Genomic DNA, 21,929 nt, shown 5'->3' with positions numbered 1-21,929 from the left:
CAGCCCTGAGCCATTCCATTTAGGTGACAAATCTGAGGAACTGTCCCAGATTGAGGTATCATTAGAGGAGGTTTTGGAACAAATTCATAAATTAAATAATAATAAGTCACCTGGACCAAATGGTATTCAGCCAAGAGTTCTGAAGGAACTCAAATATGAAATTGCAGAACTACTAACTGTGGTATATAATCCATCGCTTAAATCAGCCTCTGTACCAGATGACTGGAGGATAGCTAATGTGATGCCAATTGTAAAAAAGGCTCCAGAGGTGATCCCAGTAATGACAGCCAGTAAACCTAACTTCAGTACCAGGCAAATTAGTTCGAACAATAGTAAAGAACAGAATTATCTGACACATAGATTAACACAGTTTGTTGGGGAAAAGTCAACATGGTTTTTGTAAAAGGAAATCGTGCCTCACCAATTTATTAGAATTCTTTGAGGGGGTCAACAAACATGTGAACTATGGTGATCCAGTGGATATAGTGGACTTAGACTTTCAAGGTCCATCACCAATGTAAGCAGTCATGGAATAAGAGGGAAGGTCCTCTCATGGATCAGTAACTGGTTAAAAGATAGGAAACAAAGGGAAGAAATAAACGATCAGTTTTCAGAATGGAGAGAGGTAAATAGTGGTGTCCCTGAGGGATCTGTACTGGGACCAGTGCTGTTCAACATACTCATAAATGATCTGGAAAAGGGGGTAAACAGTGAGGTGGCAAAATTCGCAGACGATACAAAATTACTCAAGATAGTTAAGTCCAAAGCAGACTACAAAGACCTACGAAGGAATCTCACAAAACTGGGTGACTGGGCAACAAAATGCCAGATGAAATTCAGTGTTGATAAATGCAAAGTAATGCACATTGGAAAACATAATCCCACTATACATAAAAAATGATTGGGTCTAAATTAGCTGTTACCACTCAAGAAAGAGACCTTGGAGTCATTGTGGATAGTTCTCTGAAAACATCTGTTCAAACTGAAGAAGTAGTGACAAAAAGCTGTTAGGAACCATTAGGAAAGGGATAGATAATAAGACAGAAAATATCATAATGCCTCTATGTAAACCTGTGGTATGCATACATCTTGAATACAGTGTGTGGATATGGTTGCCCCATCTCAAATAAGATATATTAAAATTGGAAAAGGTACAGAGAAGGGCAACAAAAATGATTAGGGGTATGGAACAGCTTCTGTATGAGGAGAGATTAATAAGACTGGGACTGTTCAGCTTGGAAAAGAAACGATTAAGGGAATATGATAGAGGTCTATAAAATCTTGACAGTGTAGCGAACGTAAATAAGGATGTGTTATTTACTCCTTCACATAACACAAGTACTAGGGGTCACACAATGAAATTAATAGGCAGCAGGTTTAAAACAAACACAAGGAAGTACTTCTTCCCACAATGCACACTCAACTTGTGGAACTCATTGCCAGGAGATTTTGTAAAGGCCAAAACTATAAGAGGGTTCAAAAAAGAGCTCAGTAAGTTAATGGAGGATAGGTCCATCAATGGCTATTAGCCAGGATGGGCAGAGATGCAAACAATGCTCTGAGCGTCCCTAACCCCTGTTTGTCCGAAGCTGGGAGTGGATGACAGGGGATGTATCACTCAATGATTCTTCTGTTCTGTTAATTCCCTCTAAAGCACCTGGCATTGTCCACTATTGGAAGACAGGATACTGAGCTAGATGGACCATTGGTATTACCCAGTATGGCTGTTTTTATGTTATGTAAATTACATTTTAGACTGTGCACATTTTCATGGCACTTCTGCACCAGTGAGAATGCTTCTGGTCCCTTGGCCTTCTGTCATACCAGCACTGTAGTATCACAAGACAGTATCACAAGTTCATACCTGCTCCTCCATGTAAGCACTGTGTGGGAAATACAGGATTAACAATAGCTCTGTGCACATCTAGTTTATCGTTTATTACTTAGATGCTAAAGACTAAAAGGCTCTGCTGGTGAAGCTACAGAAAAAGGAAGCTGATTGCAATTACAAGCTGATCACCTCCAGATTTATTTCTGCATCACTAAGGCTGTGAGATCAAGCACTTAAATAAATCAGAAAAGCTCAAAAGCAAAGGTTATTTTTATTTACTTACATTTCAGCAGCAGCCACAATATGCTGGGTGCTATCCAAACACATAGGAAAACACAGTCCCTGATAAAATTGTTTACCATTTAAGAAGACAAGCAATGGCTGGAAAGTGAGGAGAGTAGAACACAATTAAAATTTGTATTTAATATGTACAATATATACATTATGTTTTATATAAATACAAAACTAACCTACTTCTCCTCAACATCCATTAGTCTAGCCATTTTAACTCTATTGCACATATGTAACATTTTCTATTCCTTTTTGTAAATTTAATTCTTACCCGTATTTCTCTGGGTTATTGATGCATACTGTAAAATATATAACATTGCTGAATTAATGTTGCAAAAGCTTTGAAATTTCCTGACTTCTTTGCATAGGATTTTACAACCTTAAATGCTGCTTTAGCAGTAGTTATTAAATGTAAGAATATTGACATTTTAAATGATGAAGAAGGGATACATAAAGAAAGGGGACATCATCACAGATAAATTGTCCAAATTCAGCTCCTAATTCTCCAGAGAAAACCATGTGGGCAGAGGTTTCTACCAGCACAATTGTCTTTGTAGGTTCAGCTTGTTAAGGCCAAATACTACTTATTAACACATGGGAGCACTACTGATACCAAGAGGAGTGGTCCATGCAGTTCTAAGCTAGTATATGGTCCATCTGTGTCTGCTCAAAAAAAAAAAAAGAGATGTGACATTCACTTACCTGTGCTGATTGGCCTCCTCACTCTCAGTCTCTTTACCTCAGCGTCACTCTACACAAGCCCCTCTTGCCCTTCCTTCCATTGTCTTTCCACTTATCTTAGCCTAGCCTAACAACTCCCACCCCTACGCCAAGTAAATAAATAATCATGGAACTAACATGGTGTTAGCCACAAACTGATATGTTATATGCTTTTCTCCTTCCATGTGTTTGTCTTTTTCATTAGATTATAAGCTCTTCAGGGCATGGACTGCCTACCTTGTTTATACAGTGCCTAGCACTATGGGGTTCTGTCATTGGTTGGTCCCTAGGTACTACTGTAATCAACATGATTAATAATATTGAAGTGCTATGGAACAAGCTATAGATCTGATCTTGAATTGACGTGAATGCTAGTTTTACAGGTGCAACAAATATACAATCAGGCCCAGTTATCAATTACTTGTTTCTGTTCATGTTTTGTGCTTTGGTACCAGTCCTTAGTGTTTCACATGTAAAAGGACAGAACAATCTCAGGAGGCACTGTCCTTATTTACACCAAATAGCAATACCCCACAAAGGAGTGAAGCCAACAACATGTACCAATCAGTTAGCACTTCATTTCATCCTATAGCCATAACAGAGGTAATGTGCTTTGCTCTCGCTATGAACCAGGACACTAAAGGAAAGATAACAGCCTGAGACTAAGAGATCCATGAAGAGCAATGCACTTTGTAACCCCTGCAAAAGGACCTGAGAGAGCATCTTCCTGCACCTGCTTCCCGACTCATTTTACACAAAAATATGCACAGAGCCAACAGTTCTTATTTTCCGTTGAAAGCTGATGGTGATGCTTCTTTGCTCGTGATCTTTAAAGATATCAACACCCTGCTCTCATGCCAACCTGTGTGCTAGAAACTGAGCTCTTAACAAACTTGTCCTCTATTATTAGAGCTGTGTGAAATGCTGTGGGGGTTCTGCAAACTTAATTTGGCTTCTGTTTGTTTGTGTGAGTTTGCATGACATGAGCTAAAATATGTGCTGTGTAGGCCCACTGATTTCACTGAAGAATTGGGACTCCTGCATTCCCTCTTTGAGACATCAGGTTAAAATGCACACAACATTTTGCACAATTCTAAACATAATACTGTACAACAGCCATTAATCAGTCCTCCAATGCTTCTATACAATAGGCAAGTATCAACCCTATTATACAGTTGGGAAAATGGAGGCATGTACATGGGTTCCTAAAGCCAGGCTCCATATTATGGCTTCTAAGATGCTGACTAGTTGCAGATCCCATTGACTTCATTTTTGTTTAGGAGCCCAACAACACCATTTCAACCCCACCTCTCCAAAAATACTATCCTGTCTTTACGTCAGGAGTTTGAAATGAGTCTTATTCGTTAAGGGCCCATCCAGTGTAGGATAATAAGCCTCATGGTTTCAGGGGCCACAGAAACTCTGTAAACTTCCCTTTGTCCAGCACTGTGGAGGATAGGCCCTATTATGCATGGGAAAGGCCCTGTAATGTCTGCACAATGCCAGGTTAGATATTCTGTGCCTACCACCTTTTCCTCAGAGGTGAAGTCTGGAAGAACATCCAGCTAATCAGACATAAAACAATACAATATTCTCATTGATTCTGCTGCAGACAGGTGAGGCATTAACCTTCAATACAACTACAGTGATTAATCTTCCATCCTCACCTTTAGGGAAGGACATGTCAAAAAATAGCATTCCAAATTCTCTTGGATACATGCATGGCTGCCATTGTTAGTAAGAAACTATGTAGGTACGTCTAAAGGCATGCTTTGGCTCCTTAGTTGTGGAAAAGAGCTGTTAAACTTGTGGTGGGCCATCCATTAAGCCAGCCGGCCCTTTAGAAAACTCTACAGCATCCCAAGAAAAGCACTCCACATTCTGTTAAGTGCGGCTCTTCAGAAAACACTTATTTCTTTCATGAGCAGGTATAATTCTGTTGTATTCTATTGCTTCCCCTAAGAAAAATGGAGGGGAGAAAAAGGCATACAAGCTAAGTTTTGTTCTGTTACACCACTGACTTCCATAGAGTGACTCTGGTTTCCACTGGTGTAGTTGAGAGCAGAATTTGGCCCTACATCTTGAAAGAAAAAGGGTACTCTACATCTATAACTAGAGGGGTGGCAGAAACTCTAGTATTAGTTATACATCTATCTATGAGGTATTTACATGGTTTCTATTACCACAGGGTCTGAGCATCTCCCATCTTTAATGTATTTACAATACACCTGTGAGGTAGTGAAGTACTATTATCCCCATACAAAGGGGGAAATGAGGTAGAAAGAAGCTTAATGACTTGTTCAACGTCACATAGGAAATCTGTGGCAGAGCAGGGACTTCCATTCAGGCCTCCCAAGGCCTGGGCTATCACACTAACCATTAGAGCATCCTTCTCTTTAGTCTTTACCAATGTAGTCGTTTGCCACTGAAGATAGCAGTAAGACTAAATGGACCACAAAACAATGTAGAAGTGTAGGCATATGATTCAGTATATTTCTGTGGCTTGTTTGAAAACAGCATCAAACTATCTCTTGGGGTTAAACAAAAAACTCAGGCTGAAAGAGAACTCAGCTGGCTTGTGGCAGCTTGTAACCGTATTTTTAAACAGGCTGACATTTGTGGGTCAGATCCATTTAAAAATAGGGCTTGAAAACTTTGCCATTAAGACCAATGCTCTGTTTCATTTAAAAGGCAGCCTGGATATGGGGACAGCTGGCACTTTTCCTCAGTAGTGCCCTCATAGTTCATCTGAAACTGGAGCCCCAGGCGGCTGAGGTTTGACAGCTACCACTTTCTAAGGCTTTGCCACGATAACTGGAATTTGCTAGACTAAGATGTACAAAATAAAATGCAATGTGGGCTGATGAGGCAGCCCGCTCATCTGCTTGAGGCAGGACCAGAAACCAAGCTTTAAGGGAATGATTAATGGAAAGGGAGCTGCTTATAAGGACTGAAGGGGAACGTTTCTTCTTCCAGGATGCTGCTTGGCCTGAGAGAGATGCTTTTAAAGCTAATCCTGCAAATGTATAAACAAACAAGTAGACACTTGATCTTAGCGTTAAACTGTTGTAGGGGTTGCAATTGTCTTTATGTTGTGTATTTTCCAAAGCAGACTACATATGGGAGTGTTTTATCTGTCCTCTCATCCAAAGAGTTGATGTGCAGATATGTTGTCCCTGACATTCATATGTGAGAGCGAGTAAAGAGGAGAATGAATGCAACTGTCGCCAGTATGTTTTTTATTAGGTCTAGCACTACAGATAAGGTAAGGTAAACATCACCATATCCTTATATTGCGCATAACACTTCTTACATTCATTAGTAATAAGTCAGTTTCATGCAAAACAGTAGTGTACCCTAATAATTAGCCATGTATTTCCCTGTACAGTAGACTTGTCAGTGTCTCTGCCCTGTGGGAGGGGAGGAAGCCCGGACATTACCAGACTCTGCAAAGGGGGAGAAGGAGTTCTCCTTCCTAGAAAATGTAGGAAGGGGAAAACCTAAACACCTCCCTGCCCCCGCACCAAATGCACAGATGGGCAGGAAAAGGGAAAAATAGGAGCTGAAGTGGAGAAGCCCGGTGAGGTTTGGTAGAGCCCATGGTCACTGGTGAAAGGGTGCGGTGGTGGAGACAATAGGTGAGTGGGCAGCCCAGATCCCATTTTCCCAGAGAAAGGTTGTGTGTGGGGTGGGGGGGTGCGGGGTGCGGGTGAGTCTGCCTCACAAAAGAGAGAGAGAAAAGCCAACCTCCCTTTATGAGAGGATCCTGGAGGCAAAAGGGATGACTCTGCCTCGGGCAGAACATCTTCCTGACCCACCCCAGAACAGAGGGGCAGAATGGGGGGCAGGCTTTGCGCAGAGTGGGAGGAGAGATGGAAGTACATGTGCACACACACACGCTTCCAGAGAAAGTCCAAGGCCCTTGCCCAAGAGCAGAGGCATGGGGTGCATGTCTTCCCAGGGTGAGAGGCAGCCTGGCCCCACACACAGGGAGCAGGGCAAGAGGGAGAAACCTGGGTCCCCTTAACCAGAGGGGTGGGGTAGGGGATATCTGGGCCCTAGATGCAGGAGGAAGCCCAAGCTACCAAATTTTAAATGAGACTCAATCTGGTAGGCAACCTTGGAGCATGCTGGATCAGGCCCTGCATGCAACTTAGGCAGAGGAATGCCTGTCTTCCCCCGAGGTTGTGAATCACAGTGGGGCTTAAGCATCCAGATGCCTAGAAGGAGGCAGCAGTGCACATGCTCAGAGGCAGAAAATTAGGTGCTGAGGGAACTTTTACCCTGAAACCTTAGGTGCCTGAGTGAGTTTAGGCACCTACAGGTTTGGCAGCAGTTTTGTGGATCACAGAGACGTAGGTGCCTAAATCTGGGTTTAAGAACCTAAGTACCTTTGTGGATCGGGGCGTTGGTAACTAACACAAAGAAATGACCTGTCATACTCGAGTTTAAACTGTGTTAGAACAAACCGTGTTCACACAGAGTCCTTGTTAACTTATTTTAACGTCTTTCTCAGTACTTAGATAGCCTCCATCACCATACTATCTGAGTGTTTTCCAAATATTTAAGCATAGAAATAACAGCAACTTTCTCTATTTTCCTTCCCGGCCTATAAGAGAACAAGCTTGTTTAGTTTATAGGATTTGGGGATTTGTGTCTATGTGTGTCCTTTGTTTAGCTCTAGCTCCTGTGTAAGTTCTGTCTCCTGCACTCACAAGCCTCCCACTGTTGGTTGGCTTCTTTCATTTTACCAGTAGAACATAGTTGTCATGGGAGATTATGGTGGGAAAGGGAGAAGTGATCTCTCAGGTAGCTAGGAGAAGTCCCAGGCAAGAAAGAGACCTTTCAGGTGGCTCTGCATTCAGTGGGGAGCCACGGAGCCAGGGCAGGGAATGGAGCACAAGAGTGATATGTTCATGGTGATCAGTGTTGCTAAATAGGTGGGCTGCTGCATTTTGTACCAGATGGAGCTTTGTTTTATCTATAATGAGTGGTTATGATCATACCTAGAGGTCATGAAGGTGCGGTCAGTTTCCCTAACCAGTTTGAACAGGAAGAGTCACATTGCAAATGGTTTAATAAAACCATATGTGCATCAGTAGAATGCCAAGCTGGAGTCAAGAAGAAAGACACATCTGTGGGTGCTGTTGGAAAAATTGCCTATAAGTCTTATTGCCTCCAAGCCAGGTATTGACAGGTCAGTCCCAGAGGTCATCTAGTCAACCTTTTTTCATTTGCGGACCCCTAAAACATTTCAGTTGGAGGTGCAGACCCCTTTGGAAATCTTAGACATATTCTGCGGACCCCTAGGTGTCTGCGGACCACAGGTTGAAAACCACTGATCTAGTCCATCTCTAGGTCTTCCTTTTCTGGTGGGAGGACTGGACAGCCTTTAGACATGACACAGGGAAGCAAAGAGGAACATACAGGACATTGCTAGCCTTTCCCCTTACTTCAGGGAAACCTAAGCTAGTCTTTCTTACTCACCATATCGGCAAACATACTAATGAGAGATTCTCTCCTTCTTTGAGGAACCCAACCTCCCATTGTCTTTCCTCTCACCAGCTGACTGCAGTCTTCAGGCCTCATAAACTGAGTCCCCTCCGCTCTTATTTCTTCTTACTTGTTGATTATTAGTCACAGATGAAGGGCCCTCCCTCAGGGCTTGACGTTTTTGGCAGCTATTGTGAAGGGGGTTTATTAAGTCCCTGTCTCCAAAGTAGATCATTAATCCTGACCTGGCTCAGTGTGGGGCCATATTTTGGACTAGGCCTCACTATCACACCATGTAAGAGACTAGAAGGGACTAATTTGAACTTTTGTGCATGGATGGGACCTGAGACATTCAGCAGATCTCCACAAAGGCATATGTCACGACTAAGTAAATTGTCCTAATGTTTTGCTTGCTTGCCAGTCCTCAAACTCCCCATTGCATGACCAAACATCCCCATGTTATCAGGACTGTCCCAATATTGGGGTTTTGTCTTATATACACCCCTACACACCCTGAAAAAAAGTGTCCTTATTTTCACACTTGCTATCTGATCACCCTAACTTCCAATCACCAGGGTTTAGTAGTCACATGATTAGTATTAAAACACATGGCATTTAGTATTCACCACTCTCAAATCTGAATGACTGTCCTTCATGCTCAGAGCAGCTGTTTCCTGGGTTTGGCCCATACTGATATGTATCCACAGTCTCCCCTTGTTCTGACTTTGTGGGAACTGGATCATGCTGGTAAAACAAAGCTGGTTTGACCACACTACAGTCTTCTTGAATCTTTATCCCTGGATAAACAGTTCCTGAGATGTTTTCTGCTGTATGGGTACAGTTCTGAGGATTTTTTACATCACACATGTGGTCACGGTACTTCACCACAGAGGGCTTGTAGGCCTGGTAGGATACTTTAGTAGTTGTAGTAATAACAGTTTGTAAAGCTGTGGCAGCTGGAGAGGGATTGCTACTGTACCTACAAGGATACTCCCCACTGTAGTAAGGGGGATTAGCATTTGCTTGAATCTGTCCATAGTCACTCCTATCTCCATAACCAGTTTTCCCCAAAATGTGTTTCAGTCCATGATGTCCACTATCAAAGTTCTTATCATGGGCATTCAATGAATTACCATTATACTGAAGTCCAGTCAAATTAAGGGGATCTGTATCCACTGGGGTATTTGCCAAATCTTTGTAAAATGTTGGATATGAGCTAGAACTTATATAACTAGGAACTTCAAATTCATAGCCCCCCGGCCTAGGTAGAAAGATTCTTGGGTTAGGACACTTTTGGAATGGTGATGCCGTGTCCCCTTGGAGGCTGGCTGAGTCATAAGTAGCTTTGTAAGGGTCTGTAGTTTGAAATTCAGGGTAAGGCTGAGCTGCAATTGGGAAGCTGGTGTCTGTAATGATACTGAATTTTTCTGGGCCTTCCGTGCATGACAAATGATGAATGTTGTTGAAATGACCACTGCTATCATGATACCTTCTTGTCTGAAAAGAATATGAAAACAGGTCTTTGAGATCCAGAAATAAATATTGTACACATGCACACACAGCTCTATAGGCTTACTAGTATTATTGCTCCTTGCAGCTTTGACAGCCTCTTCACTGCTTTAACAACCCCCTCTGCGCATAGGAGCAAAGCAAGCTGCTGTGGTGTCTTGTAAGGATTTTGTTATACCTTATGACTTACAGTACATGGTTACACCATCTTCATAATGAAAATCCAGCTCTAGTTACCTCTGAGTCTATAAGCCTCTTTTTCTGGGAAAGGTGAGAAGAGGACACTTGTTTCTTAATGGCACTTCTTCTTGCCTCTGTCTCTGATTTACTCTCTGGTCTAGGGTGGTCATGGACTCCTTTGGCCTGCAGTAGCATTAACACATTAATAATTTGCTTATCTAAAGACATTAATAAGTAGGCAACTAAAGCTTATGGTTATCATTTATTATTTTATAGCACCCACAAGATTGCTCGGTGCGTCACAGAAAAGATAGAAGAAAAGTGCATGCTCAAACAACTTACGTATAAACAACGGACTTATTAGAAAAGTGTAACATACACCAGGAAGGGGCATAGGTGCTGGAACTAGGGAAGTGGGGGGTGTGGCCACACTCCTTTGGCTTGAAGTGGTTTCCATTATATCCAGGGTTTACAGTTTGGTTCAATGGCTCTCAGCATCCCCACTATACAAATTGTTCCATCTCCCCTGGGAAGGGGAGACAGATAGAGGAGCATGTGTTATGGAGGTATGATGACATGGTTACTCAGGTAAGCAGACAGATGGCTTCATAGTTCAAATGTTTTGTATGTTGTGTCTATTTTTAAACAAGGCAAAGAATTATTTTAATCCATGCTGTATAATTGAGTTTTTAGGAGTGAATGAGGTGAGATGCAGATAGAGGTTGAAGAATAGATTTCAAAAGGGCATCCCAAGCAAAAGGGGCTGCACAGCAGAGAACATGGAAGCGTTTGTGGCAGAAGGAGGCAGAGAGGGTATCGAGGTTGGCATTGCAGGCAAAGGGGGCTGGGGATGGCTGATATGGAATACAAAAGGGGACCAGCTCAGACATGTAGATGTAGATGTGATGAAGAGGCTTAAGAACAAAGCTGTGAAGCTTGAACTTAATGGGCAGCACTATGGGGAGCCAAAGAAATGACACAAAGGAGAAGGTAACATGATTGCAGTGATACGGGAGATTAGTGATTTTGGTAACAGCATTATGGATGGATTGGAAATGGGGTGAAGTTAGTAACAAGAAGACTGAGGAGAAGATTTCAGTGCAAGGTGTGAGATGACCTTAGCGTGGGCCAGTAATTTAGCCATTAGAGTGGAGAGAAGGGGGAGGTTGCAGATTAGTGATGCTGTGAAGAATTAAGCAATGGGATTTGGTCACCACCTGCATGTGGGTGGGAAGGAAAAGGGAGGGAAGAGTCAAATATGACCCCAAAATTCTGGATTTGGATGACGGAGAATACAGATGTTGTCCACAGCCATGGAGCTCAGGAGTAGCTGAGAGGATCTGGGAGGAAAGTTCTGCTGTTCAGAATCTTAGTTCTGCTTCATAACAGCCACCATTAAACAGTATACATAAGCTTTAAAGAGCTTGCACTGTACTTGCTGACAAACGTTCTTTACTTTAAAAACAACTCTTCTCAAGCAGAACTGAAATGCATTCTGTGGAAGGACATCCAGAGTTGCTCTTCTGTTAAAAGGAGTATGGTTCTATCTAAAACTTTCATCTCTCTACCTTTCTATAGTTGTGATTTTTGTCTTAGTTTTAGATCCTGATCCTCTTTCACATCAATGTGACTATTTACATGCTTAAGTGTTTGCAGGAATGATGATCACTATTGTAATATGAACCTATTGGTGAAGAAAGAAACCTCATGTTCTGAAATAACAAAAATCTGCTATAGGATACTATCATTTTGCTATTTAATTTATGAATGTTCATATTAAATATGGATTTTTAATCTAAATGCTACTCAGGCCATGTAAGTTTTAAAAAGCAACCAGCGCTACTGAGCCTCAGTGAAGCAGTTCCTTTAGATTTAGGCCCCAGTCCTGCAAACAGTTATGCTCACGCTTCATTAGCTTCAATGGCACTACTCAGATGGGTAAAGTTAAGTATAGGAATAACTAAAATAGCGTATAAAAATCTCCCTGTATTGAATAGAAAGAGTAAAATTGTTTTTTGTAATCTGTGACTATTCTGCTAAAGAAATATGCTTTTCAGTTTCTGCCCTTCTGTGAAGTAACATTTGAACAGTAAAATGGGAATATTTTGGAACACACAGAAGTTTAGGGAACATGATCAGAGGAATCACATTTATGCAGTGTACCACACTAGCCAAGCTTTCCCTTCACTTTCCTCTTAATTCAGGAAAAGTTAAATATTAAGTGTAGACTGCTGATGTTAATTCCTACACATTGAATTAATCAAACGATCAATTAAATGAAAGTTCTTTTAATGGTGTAAAATCTAATTAAGAGACATATTTAAATCCTGGTCAGTCCTTGTGCAGGCAAATCTCCCATTTTACTTGACTCCATACAATTTATGCATGAAATTCAGCAGAAGAGTTTCTTCTTTAAGTCATATGGGATTCAGCCCATGGTAAGGGCTGGAAGTCTTATCTGTGCAAGGACTACAGCATTTGGCCTTTAATGAAATTCTATTTTAAGAAATGTGTGAAGGTAAGAAAAAGCCTCATGCTTGTAATTGTATGTAATATTCATCAAGAGCTTTTATAAATCCATAGCAATAATAAGAAGGAAGGTAAGTTTAAGGACTATTTCTAGCTTACCTGGAAAAATATTGCCTTGCCATCGAGCCTCCAAAAGTTAGTGACTGGGTAGCCACTGTGTCCCCGGCAAGGAATTATCTCTAGGGCTGAGTTACAGTTTGGACAGGCTTTCTCTGTGAAATCAGATAAGGCTGGTATTGAAGAGCATGGTTAAAATGGAGAAATCAGCTGAGAACACTGTTGGATTCAACCACTCTATAACTGATCCTTCAATTAAACTCCAAATCAAAGTATAATATTCAAACAATATAAGGTACACCAAGAAGCATAGCTGAGCTATATACTAATGGACTCAAGATGAATACCTGATATATTCACTTTGGATGTCAGGGATGTTTAGATTTAAATCTGAGTCCATTATGTAGGCCCGTCTCTGCTGGACTATCTACCAGACACACACATTTTTGAAATTTGGAGCTACTGCTTTACACCCTCTTTGCCACTAATAATAAGAGCAGGATAAGTCAGCACTGTCTGTAAGTGGGACTTGGGTTCATTTGGGTCTGAAATCAGGACCAACTGAAAAGAATGCTTCAGTCTTTGGAGTCTTGCCCCTCAGACTTCTCTCACTTTGTTGCTTCTGGCGGGCCTTGTCACAGATAGCAGGTCGGAGCTGCAGCCTGGTACCATCCGGCAGCGTGCAGTTCCTGGCACAAACCACAACTCCAAGGCAGGACTTCTTGAGGATCTGGCAGTTGTGGTTATTGGTGTTGCGCATGGCCCAGCCACTGAGATGCCGCTGTGCATTCTTTTCTTCAACAGTGTAGATAAATCGCACATAGCCATCTGGCCACTCCTGGAAGCCATCAAAGTGCTTGGGCTCCTGTACCACAATTGGGTTAGGGGAGAGGGGCAACAATAGAAAGGAAGAGGGAAGTGGAGACCAGCGAGAAAGAGTGAGAACGTATTAACAGAGTATCTCAGCATAGTAAAAACTACTCAGTCTATCCTTTTTATCCTGTCCCATTATACATAACAAGAAGTTACCTAAGGAAGTTAAAGAGCAGTAAATTTAGAACAACAAAAGGAAATAATACTGTCCTTAAAGCACAGCTCTATTCTAAAACATAACTCTGTAAAAATAACATTGTCGGGTTCTATGCCTATTGCCTCTCAATAACTCCAAATTTAGTGTGCTCAATTTACAAGCAAAAAGAATTTTTTTAAAAAAACTGCTAGCCCTGTAAACTTAATCTGGGTTGTGAGAATCAAACTGAGCTCCTTCCATCTTGCCCATCACCATCCATAATAAAACTGTCTGTGATCGGTCCATTATGTAGGCCCGTGATCAGAAACCTTTGCAATACAACACTCTTTGGGTTACACATTTGTAACTAGAAAAGGAGTACTTGTGGCACCTTAGAGACTAACCAATTTATTTGAGCATAAGCTTTCGTGAGCTACAGCTCACTTCATCGGATGCATCCGATGAAGTGAGCTGTAGCTCACGAAAGCTTATGCTCAAATAAATTGGTTAGTCTCTAAGGTGCCACAAGTACTCCTTTTCTTTTTGCGATTACAGTCTAACACGGCTGTTACTCTGAAACCTGACATTTGTAACTGATTGGCCTGTAACAGGAACTTTAATAAACAGTTTGCTGCACAAGAACAAATATAATCTCCAGCTCTCATTCTCTTATGCTATACCTGTTTCAGGATTTAGCATTTATAGATTAATAAAAACCAGAAATATTCTGAGAACAAGTTTGGTTATACCACTATTTCTTAAAATGTATCTAATAAGACCTGAATAAACCCTCTACCAAAATAATGTTAACTGATTATCATTATATTTGTGGAATATACTCAATATAGTTTAAAAGAAGTATGTTTTGAAATTGGGATATTAAGACTTGCTTTCAAAGAGTTACCAACCAAAATGTAATTTATTAGACAAATGGTAGAATGAAAGAGATTTTTATAGCTGCAGTAAAGAAAAGTAAGAACCATTTGTTTTTGAATTATATAACAAATCCTACTTTATATTCTATAGAATCCAATCAAAGACTGAAAGTTCTGAGGCTAAAAGGGATATTGGGTAGGTAAAGTCAGGAAATCTCTTCTTCCAGCTTCATCCCCTATTGCATGAGCTCTCATACTTGGGGTCGCAGCCAGGGGTGGGGGGTGGTCAGTCAAAAAAAAGATTCAGGGAGGTTGAGACCAGTCTCCCTTTCTTTATAGCTAGGTGGGAAGAGGGTCCTGAAACTTTGCTTTTGTTTTAATATTGGTCTGGGAACCATTTCTCCACTGGACATACAGTAATAACTAATTTTAAACTTATTTTAAGGGGGGCTTTCTATGGCACTCATAAATGTTTTCTAAGCACTTAAATATATATGAAAGTACCTGAATACAATTATAAAGAAGGATTAAAATGTGACCGTCCCCCATCATTCTCAACAAATCACTAGTTGATATCCGCATGCTTAACAATATGCTCCACCTTGTATTTAGCGGTGGCATTTCTGAGTACCTTTCCCAGTGCTCTGTAGCGGGAAATCATGTCTCTTTCACCAACAGAAGTTGGTCCAATAAAAGATATTACCCCACCCACTCTGTCTTTCTCGGTTTATACCAGTCTAAGTAAAGTAGCCTAATAAACAAATATACAACGATATCACCAGGCACACAACTATCCAAACATACACAGTCTATCCCTTTGAAGAGAAACAAGGCAGGTATAATTTCTTGTTAGCACAGAATTAAAATATAGCAATCACTCTGAGATCTCGTTTCTTCTCTGACCAATTTCAGAAACCACAAAGACCAAAACCATCGAGCAAACAAATACAGCAGAAGAATAATTCTGGTTTCTTTCCTTTACAACTTCAGATTCCCGGTTGTCTTCATTCCGATTCCCCAGTCCACTTAACCTCACCGATCTAATTTGCCAATATGAGACAAACTCTGGGCTTTAAACCAGTTTTATTAAAACCGTTACCCAGAGTCCAGAATCTACGTCTCTTGTGCATGGGACTTCCAAGTGCCCCGAGGCAGCCAGGGTTGCAGGCTGTCCAGTTCTGGAGCAAGTCCTTGTTCGCTTTAAAGAAGTGCTTGAATTCTGTAAACGCAAATATCAGCTGTTCGGTTGGGGCAATGGTCCCTCATTCATTCTGGGCCGGCTAGAGCCGAGCGAAGAGCATCGCCGTGAGAGATCAAATCCCTGCTCCCCCAACCCACAGCAGCAACCACCCTTCTCTCCCTCCTACCTGGGGCAGTTTGGGGTCATTGATATCCCACGTTAGCTTCATCCCGTAGGAGCACACGCAGTCCGAGTCTTCGAGGGGGCCCTTGGACATGTTCACCATCGGCTGGCAGGGAGCTGCCCCCTCTGCTCCGGGACGCTACGCAGCAAGAGTCTGCAAACGGGAGGAGGACTTAACAGACACCGAATTGCGAAGGAGAAGCGGCGTGCAGGGCAGCTACCGCTTGGCCAAGGCGCTGAGTTTGGCAGGCGCGTGCAGCGCTCGCGCTTTGCCCTGTCCCGGGACTGCGGTGCTGAAAGGAGCGGGCAGCTCCTGCTGAACCCTTTGATTCCCGCTTTTATGTGTGGATGTGAGACAGTCTCCCTGCTTGCCCTGTCCATTTCCCTCCCACATGCACGGTCTGTGTTAAACGCTGCGGGCGCGGGGGGGGGGGCTGCTTTGTTTCAAGGCCGACTCCTCCCCCTAGTCACTATGCGCAAAGAAAAAGTTTGGAAATCCGAGACACTTGGACACCGAGTCCATGGATAACCAGAGCCGGCCGCAAAGAGCAAAAGGGGGCAGCAGGGGCACTAGGATATTGCAAAAACAGTCCCAATCCTCAAAGTCAGCGCGCAGGTCGCTTTGGTTTGTAATCACCTCGTGTTTAGCCAGGAGCGCGATCATCTCCACCGACAGGGCCGAATAACTACTTACTAGTCACACCTGGACAATTGGTTTTCCAGTCTATACCAGGCACACCTCCGAAAGGGAGGCTTTGCATGCGGCGCCTACGAGTGGCAGGATGAAAACGCGAAGCTACTTCCACAAGTATTTGATTTTTTATCTATTCTATTTTGATACCAGGCTTAGGGCAAGACTAACTCTAAAACATAGCTGGAAGGCAAATGGAAAAGACGTTCAACAAGTCACGGCGCAGTTCTGAAATCTAGCAGGCACCTTCACTTGCACCAGTGGGAGTTTTTACTCCGACAAGTAACGCAGAATGAATGAGCCTCCGCAACTGTCCTATAAGTTAACAACTAATAAACTGCTACAGTATGAAATATTCCTTCCTTCCCCCACACCCCGAGTCTGATTTCTAGAAACTAGAAATGAAGGACAATAATGAGTTCAAGGCTATACTAAATAACCAAGATCACAGCTTGTCTCTTGGGTTTAGATCAAGCCTTATTCATCTGGCCTCCAGTTCTGAGTGAGACAAATTGCAAGTGTCCAAAGTTTTGCCTCCCCAGTAAGACAATATATTCACTATAGTGTGTACACAGTGATTCGGTTAATGATTTATGTTGGGGGAAAATAAATTTCTAAAGCACCTGCATTCTAGAATGTGCAAAAGACACGAGTTTACATATGTGCAAACTCTACAGAGCTGCATTTTTGCTGATCATGTAGCAAAAACTGCCTGATTCTTATCCAGCCCTGTAATTTCGGGAGGGCATGGTACACCTGTGATCCTCCAAGCCTTTGAGTATGGTACGTGGGTCAGGTGTTTCGCGCAACCACTAGGTTCGGAGTCTCTAGTTGTTGCTATCGCATTCAGCAGTAGCTAAAAACACTTCGAGTGTTTCCTTGTAGTTGTTTAAAATTTGGCACTACAAAAATAGGTCCACTTCCTTTCCCCCTGAGTTTGTGAAGGAGCTGCTGTTTACCCCCGTCTTGTGGGAAATCTGGTCAGTCTGTTATTTCAGAAGGAATTCCATCTGCTTAACACACATCTGGCTGCAATCTACATTACAAATCTGTTTCTCCCCAGTTCCATCCAGTCAAGCCTCCTAATGAAAATCAGAGAAGAATAGATACAGGGGAACATACTCATTTCTTCTCACGTAACAGGGCACCAGATCTACACTATAAAACAAACTATTTCGAGAACACGCTTCAGCTGAAATCATTATTTGACAGTGTATTCCTTACTTATTTCCAAGCTGATACGTTCACAATTAAACGCAATAGGTGTCTCTTCCCCACAGTACAGCTGATCATTTTTCTAGCTGCTGCGGGATACAGTTTGTAGAGGAACTAAGGGTCTGCGATTGCTAATATCTTCCTATTTTGCAGAGCCACCTTATCCTGCCATCATTCCTCAGGCAAAATCCTTGTGGAAACCGGTGGGAATCGTGCTCGAGTAAATCTGCCTTTTCTGTTGTGTGTTTGCAGCTACGCAGGGGTTCCAGCTGCAGGAACCAGGTTACTGCTCATCTCCCCTGCAGTCTCTCCAAGACACACAATCACGCAAGCGGCTATCCGTATCCTCATTTATCTGGAGGTGCTTTCCGCAAATATAAGCGGACTTAGTATTAAATCCTGCACCATTGAACTCAATGGGAGTTCAATCGGATTGAACTTTTATTTCATATATGACTATTTCCAGCTTGACACAACTAGGATGTATTAAAGAAATTCAGATCACTAACCTCTAATTTCAAATATGTCTGAACAAGTTTGTTAGGATCTGAAAAGACCGCTTGGGAATGATTACTTATCACTATGATATAGCCTATTGTTCTTTAGCTTTATGCATATATACCAAGAAAAAATGCTGCTCTTACGAATTAATTTGTTGTACTGTTCATATCTGTGCCCGTTCTACACACACTTATTCGAAATGAGAAAAGGAGGATTTGTGGCACCTTTGGAGACTAACACATTTATTTGAGCATAAGCTTTCCTGAGCTACCGCTCGGCTTCATCGGATATTTCCACTGCATGCATCCGATGAAGCGAGCGGTAGCTCAGGAAAGCTTATGCTCAAATAAATGTGTTAGTCTCCAAAGGTGCCACAAGTCCTCATGTTCTTTTTGCGGATACAGACTAACACGGCTGCTCCTCTGAAACCTGTCATTATTCGAAATGGTTACACTACTCTATATTAAGAAATAAAACAACGATTACTTTCATCAACGTGTAGCAGCGTCTTCCGTGGAACTTGGTACTATCGTTGCATGACAATATTTGGTGTGCTTTAAAGAAAGAACTTTTTATTTTTACTCTTTCATTAGAAAACCTAATAAGTAAAACATTTTTGTCGCTTAATATCATGGAGATGTGGCAAGACATTGGAAGCCAGCTTTATCTTTTAGCTGGAAGGAAATTGGACATCTGCGTGAAACCGTTGTGTGCCTTGCCACAGAATTTCCGAATGGCTAACTAGGTTCCGTTTTCGTTCACCTGTGAAATATACAACATTTTCGCCTTAATTTAATGGCAGTTCCCTTCGTCCTTTAAATAGGAAAATAAATCCTAAAGCCAGCAAGGGTCCCGCTTCTCCTCGTCTGCTCACAACGGCACTCAAAAAAATTCCCTTAACTACTTTGTTCAACTGTCTATCGTGTGTCCTTTTAGCTGTATAAAACTTTTGGGGTTGTGTAACATTTTTCACACAAAAATAATTCCGATCTGAGCTGGCCCCTGCAAAAGAAGACTCTTCCTTCTCCATTGCAGAAAAGGCCCCGCTTCCCTCCCCTAATGGGTTCAGGAGAGATTTTCTTTCCTAAAATCTGACAGAGATTAGGGAAAGAATTGTAGCTGTTAATGTTCAGCGTAACCATCCCCGGGCTACAACGGCCAGCTGTAGCGAAGCATTTGTAAGATGTAGGAGCAGATGCCCGCCGTCTTTCCACAGGCGAAACTCTCCAGCGAGGCCATGGGTGTTTGGGCCAGAGTTAAGACTACCAGATCTGGCTCAGAAGAACGTTCTTTCTTAACTAGGCAATTTCCACACTCCAAGAAATTGAGTCAATAGCAAAGCGCCCATTGATTAACCGAAGAAGGGCTGGGTCCAAAACAATTAGGGTCAGAGAACCCCTCCTAGCCCCACTTGTGGAAGTGGTCGTCTACTGTGCTGGGGGGGAAGGTTAGTTGTCTCTAGTGCTATTCTAGTAGAATCGTGGAAAATCCTCTCAGGGGAGCAAGCAAGTTCACGGCCGATGCCGTAGGGAGCCCACGGAAAAGTTCTTGCTGTCTGAGTCTGCCCTAACTTTACAGCAGAGCCCCTTGTGCCAAGGACCCCATCCCTTTGAGAGGGGGTGTCAGGGGGAGAAGCCTGCAGAGCGACTCCGTCCCCAGAGGATGCCCGGAGACGTCACTGGCACAGATTGCCCTGGGCACCCGTGGATTGAGCTGGGCTGCGGGACAGACGCCCTTAGCCCTTGCTCCTTTGTTAGGCGGCTGAGGGGACGGAGAGGATCTCTCCGGGAAGGCGTAGATCGCTAATTCCTGTTTGTTTGGGTTTAAATGTCAAGCACTTACCCCCACCCCCCTCTCCCGGCCTGACCATATCATTGAAGGAAAGCACTGAGCAGTCATTCAAAATGAAATAATGCTGGAGAAGGGAAGTGCCTGCGAAAACCCGGTGAGATCGTTCGCCCCGCGGCCGGGGCACGTGTAACGGGGGAAACCATTGTCATCAAGGCGCCTGGTTCACCACTGCCTTGCGCCCCTGCCGTCATTTGCACCTGTGCAAAGTGCATGTAAAACACGATTGTCAGTGCAAGTGGAAAGCTCTTATTTAGTAGTATTTTGCTACTTTGCACAGTTGTAATCAGGCCCAATGTATATTTATTTTACTAAAAAAAAAAAAAAAGTTTTCAGGCCCCTCCTGAACAGTTTATGAATACCATCTAGCGGTCTCACGTGTGTTATGTATTTAGTATCAGCTTTGAAAGAACACAGTCAATTTGGAAATAGTCTGCAAATTTTTTATTTAGTATAATTGCAAGTGGCCTTTAAGGTTTCTAAAACTGAAAGATTAGCAAAAATATTTTCTCCTCTTTTTCAGTTTGTTTACTTTATGTAGAGGCGGTTTTATTGTTTCTCTTTCTAACCAGTTAAAGCCTAATCCTGCAATTAAACACCTGCATACATTTACTTAAACATATTGACCTAAATGGGACCCATATGAATAAAGTCAGGCATGTGCTTCAAGTGTTTTCCAATCGAAGGCCTTGATCCTACAAAGTGTTTCATGGGTTTGAACAGTATTTAGCTTTTCATTGTATTAGTTCTGAAAACGTATTATTACAAATCCCTGGGCCTCTTCCTCAAACTAACTGCTGGGAGTAATCCGTATTAATGAGTAGGGCGACAGAAGCCAAGGATTGGTGTTCAGTCTCCTTGGTCTGCAGTTGGTTGCATCTTAAAGGTTAGTGCAGTAGCATCTACATGAGCTCTCTATTGTATAACTCTCCCTACCTTCAAAACATCTGTAATTGTACAATTAGTAACCTACTGTGAGATACTGCTGAATTTATTACACAGAGTTACAATGCTCCCCCCATATAACAAGTTTGCAAATCACCGGTCAAATCCTGCGGTCCTACTGCAGCCTCCATGTCTCCCTTCGCTTAGCGGAGGGGATCCTGCCCCCAAATCACACACCCCTACCGTGGAAGGGAGAAATACCCTTGCTACTTCCCCCCCGTAGAAACCAGCCCTCACTGTAAGTTCTCTGTGAGGAGATCTAAGTTCCCTGCGATGCAGAGCCTGCAGCGGGCTCCCCGGGGTCGGTCCCCATTCCTGTCCCCTGGAGGGGCGCAAAGCGCCATGCCCGCTGCTCAGGCTGGAGACGCGCTCAGTAGCGAGAAGCGCCCCCAGATCCCCCCCAGGCGGAATCTCTCTGGGCTCCCCTTTCCCTGGACTGGGTCCCTGGCCCAAGCCGAGCTGTCCCCTCGAGCGAGGCAGGGGGCGCGCCGGGCTGCGTAACCAGCTGCACCTGGGCAGTACACGAGGGCTGCCCGGCGTCTCATTAAGGGTGCAGCTGGGGTGGCTCGCGGTCGCCTCTTCCCTTCCCCGGGGGTTTGCACCATGTTGAAGGTGAGTGCGCGCGCCGCGCTGGGGGTCGAGACTGGGAAATGCTCCTGCCCCATGGATTAGCTCCCTAGCTGATAGGGGCTTATCTTTCTCCTGCTATCCCTGCCGGGGGGTATTCGTTCTCTCTCACTTTCCTCTTCCCACCGCCCCCTGGGGCTGTCCCTTGTCTCTTGTGGCAGGTAAAGGGGGCTCTGACTCCTCCTTTTCCAAATCTCTTCCCCCCAACCCCCAAGTGCAAAAGGGACCGGCCTTCTGCCCTGGGC

The 21,929-nt window shown here is 43.1% G+C and overlaps 2 protein-coding genes across 2 annotated transcripts in view; one reads left to right on the top strand and one right to left on the bottom strand.

Moving 5' to 3' along the window:
• Positions 1-8,950: 8,950 nt before the first annotated feature.
• Positions 8,951-15,960, bottom strand: GCM2 (glial cells missing transcription factor 2). The gene is made up of 5 exons (XM_077809117.1): positions 15,862-15,960; positions 13,223-13,475; positions 12,653-12,765; positions 10,082-10,207; positions 8,951-9,832 (listed from the first exon to the last, which is right to left on the bottom strand). Exons 1-5 carry the CDS (start codon positions 15,958-15,960, stop codon positions 8,951-8,953), a joined length of 1,473 nt encoding a protein of 490 aa, XP_077665243.1.
• A 5,700-nt stretch (positions 15,961-21,660) lies between these two features.
• Positions 21,661-21,929, top strand: part of SYCP2L (synaptonemal complex protein 2 like) — a 53,634-nt gene continuing 53,365 nt past the window's right edge. Inside the window, exon 1 of the mRNA XM_077808700.1 lies at positions 21,661-21,669. Within this exon, the coding sequence (XP_077664826.1) occupies positions 21,661-21,669 (9 nt within the window). The remainder of the gene's footprint in view (positions 21,670-21,929) is intronic.

This window comes from Eretmochelys imbricata, chromosome 2 (assembly GCF_965152235.1).
Source record: "Eretmochelys imbricata isolate rEreImb1 chromosome 2, rEreImb1.hap1, whole genome shotgun sequence".
Taxonomy (NCBI): Eukaryota; Metazoa; Chordata; order Testudines; family Cheloniidae; genus Eretmochelys; species Eretmochelys imbricata.
Note: the sequence above shows the minus strand (reverse complement) of the source record. Positions and strands in the feature narration are given on the sequence as shown.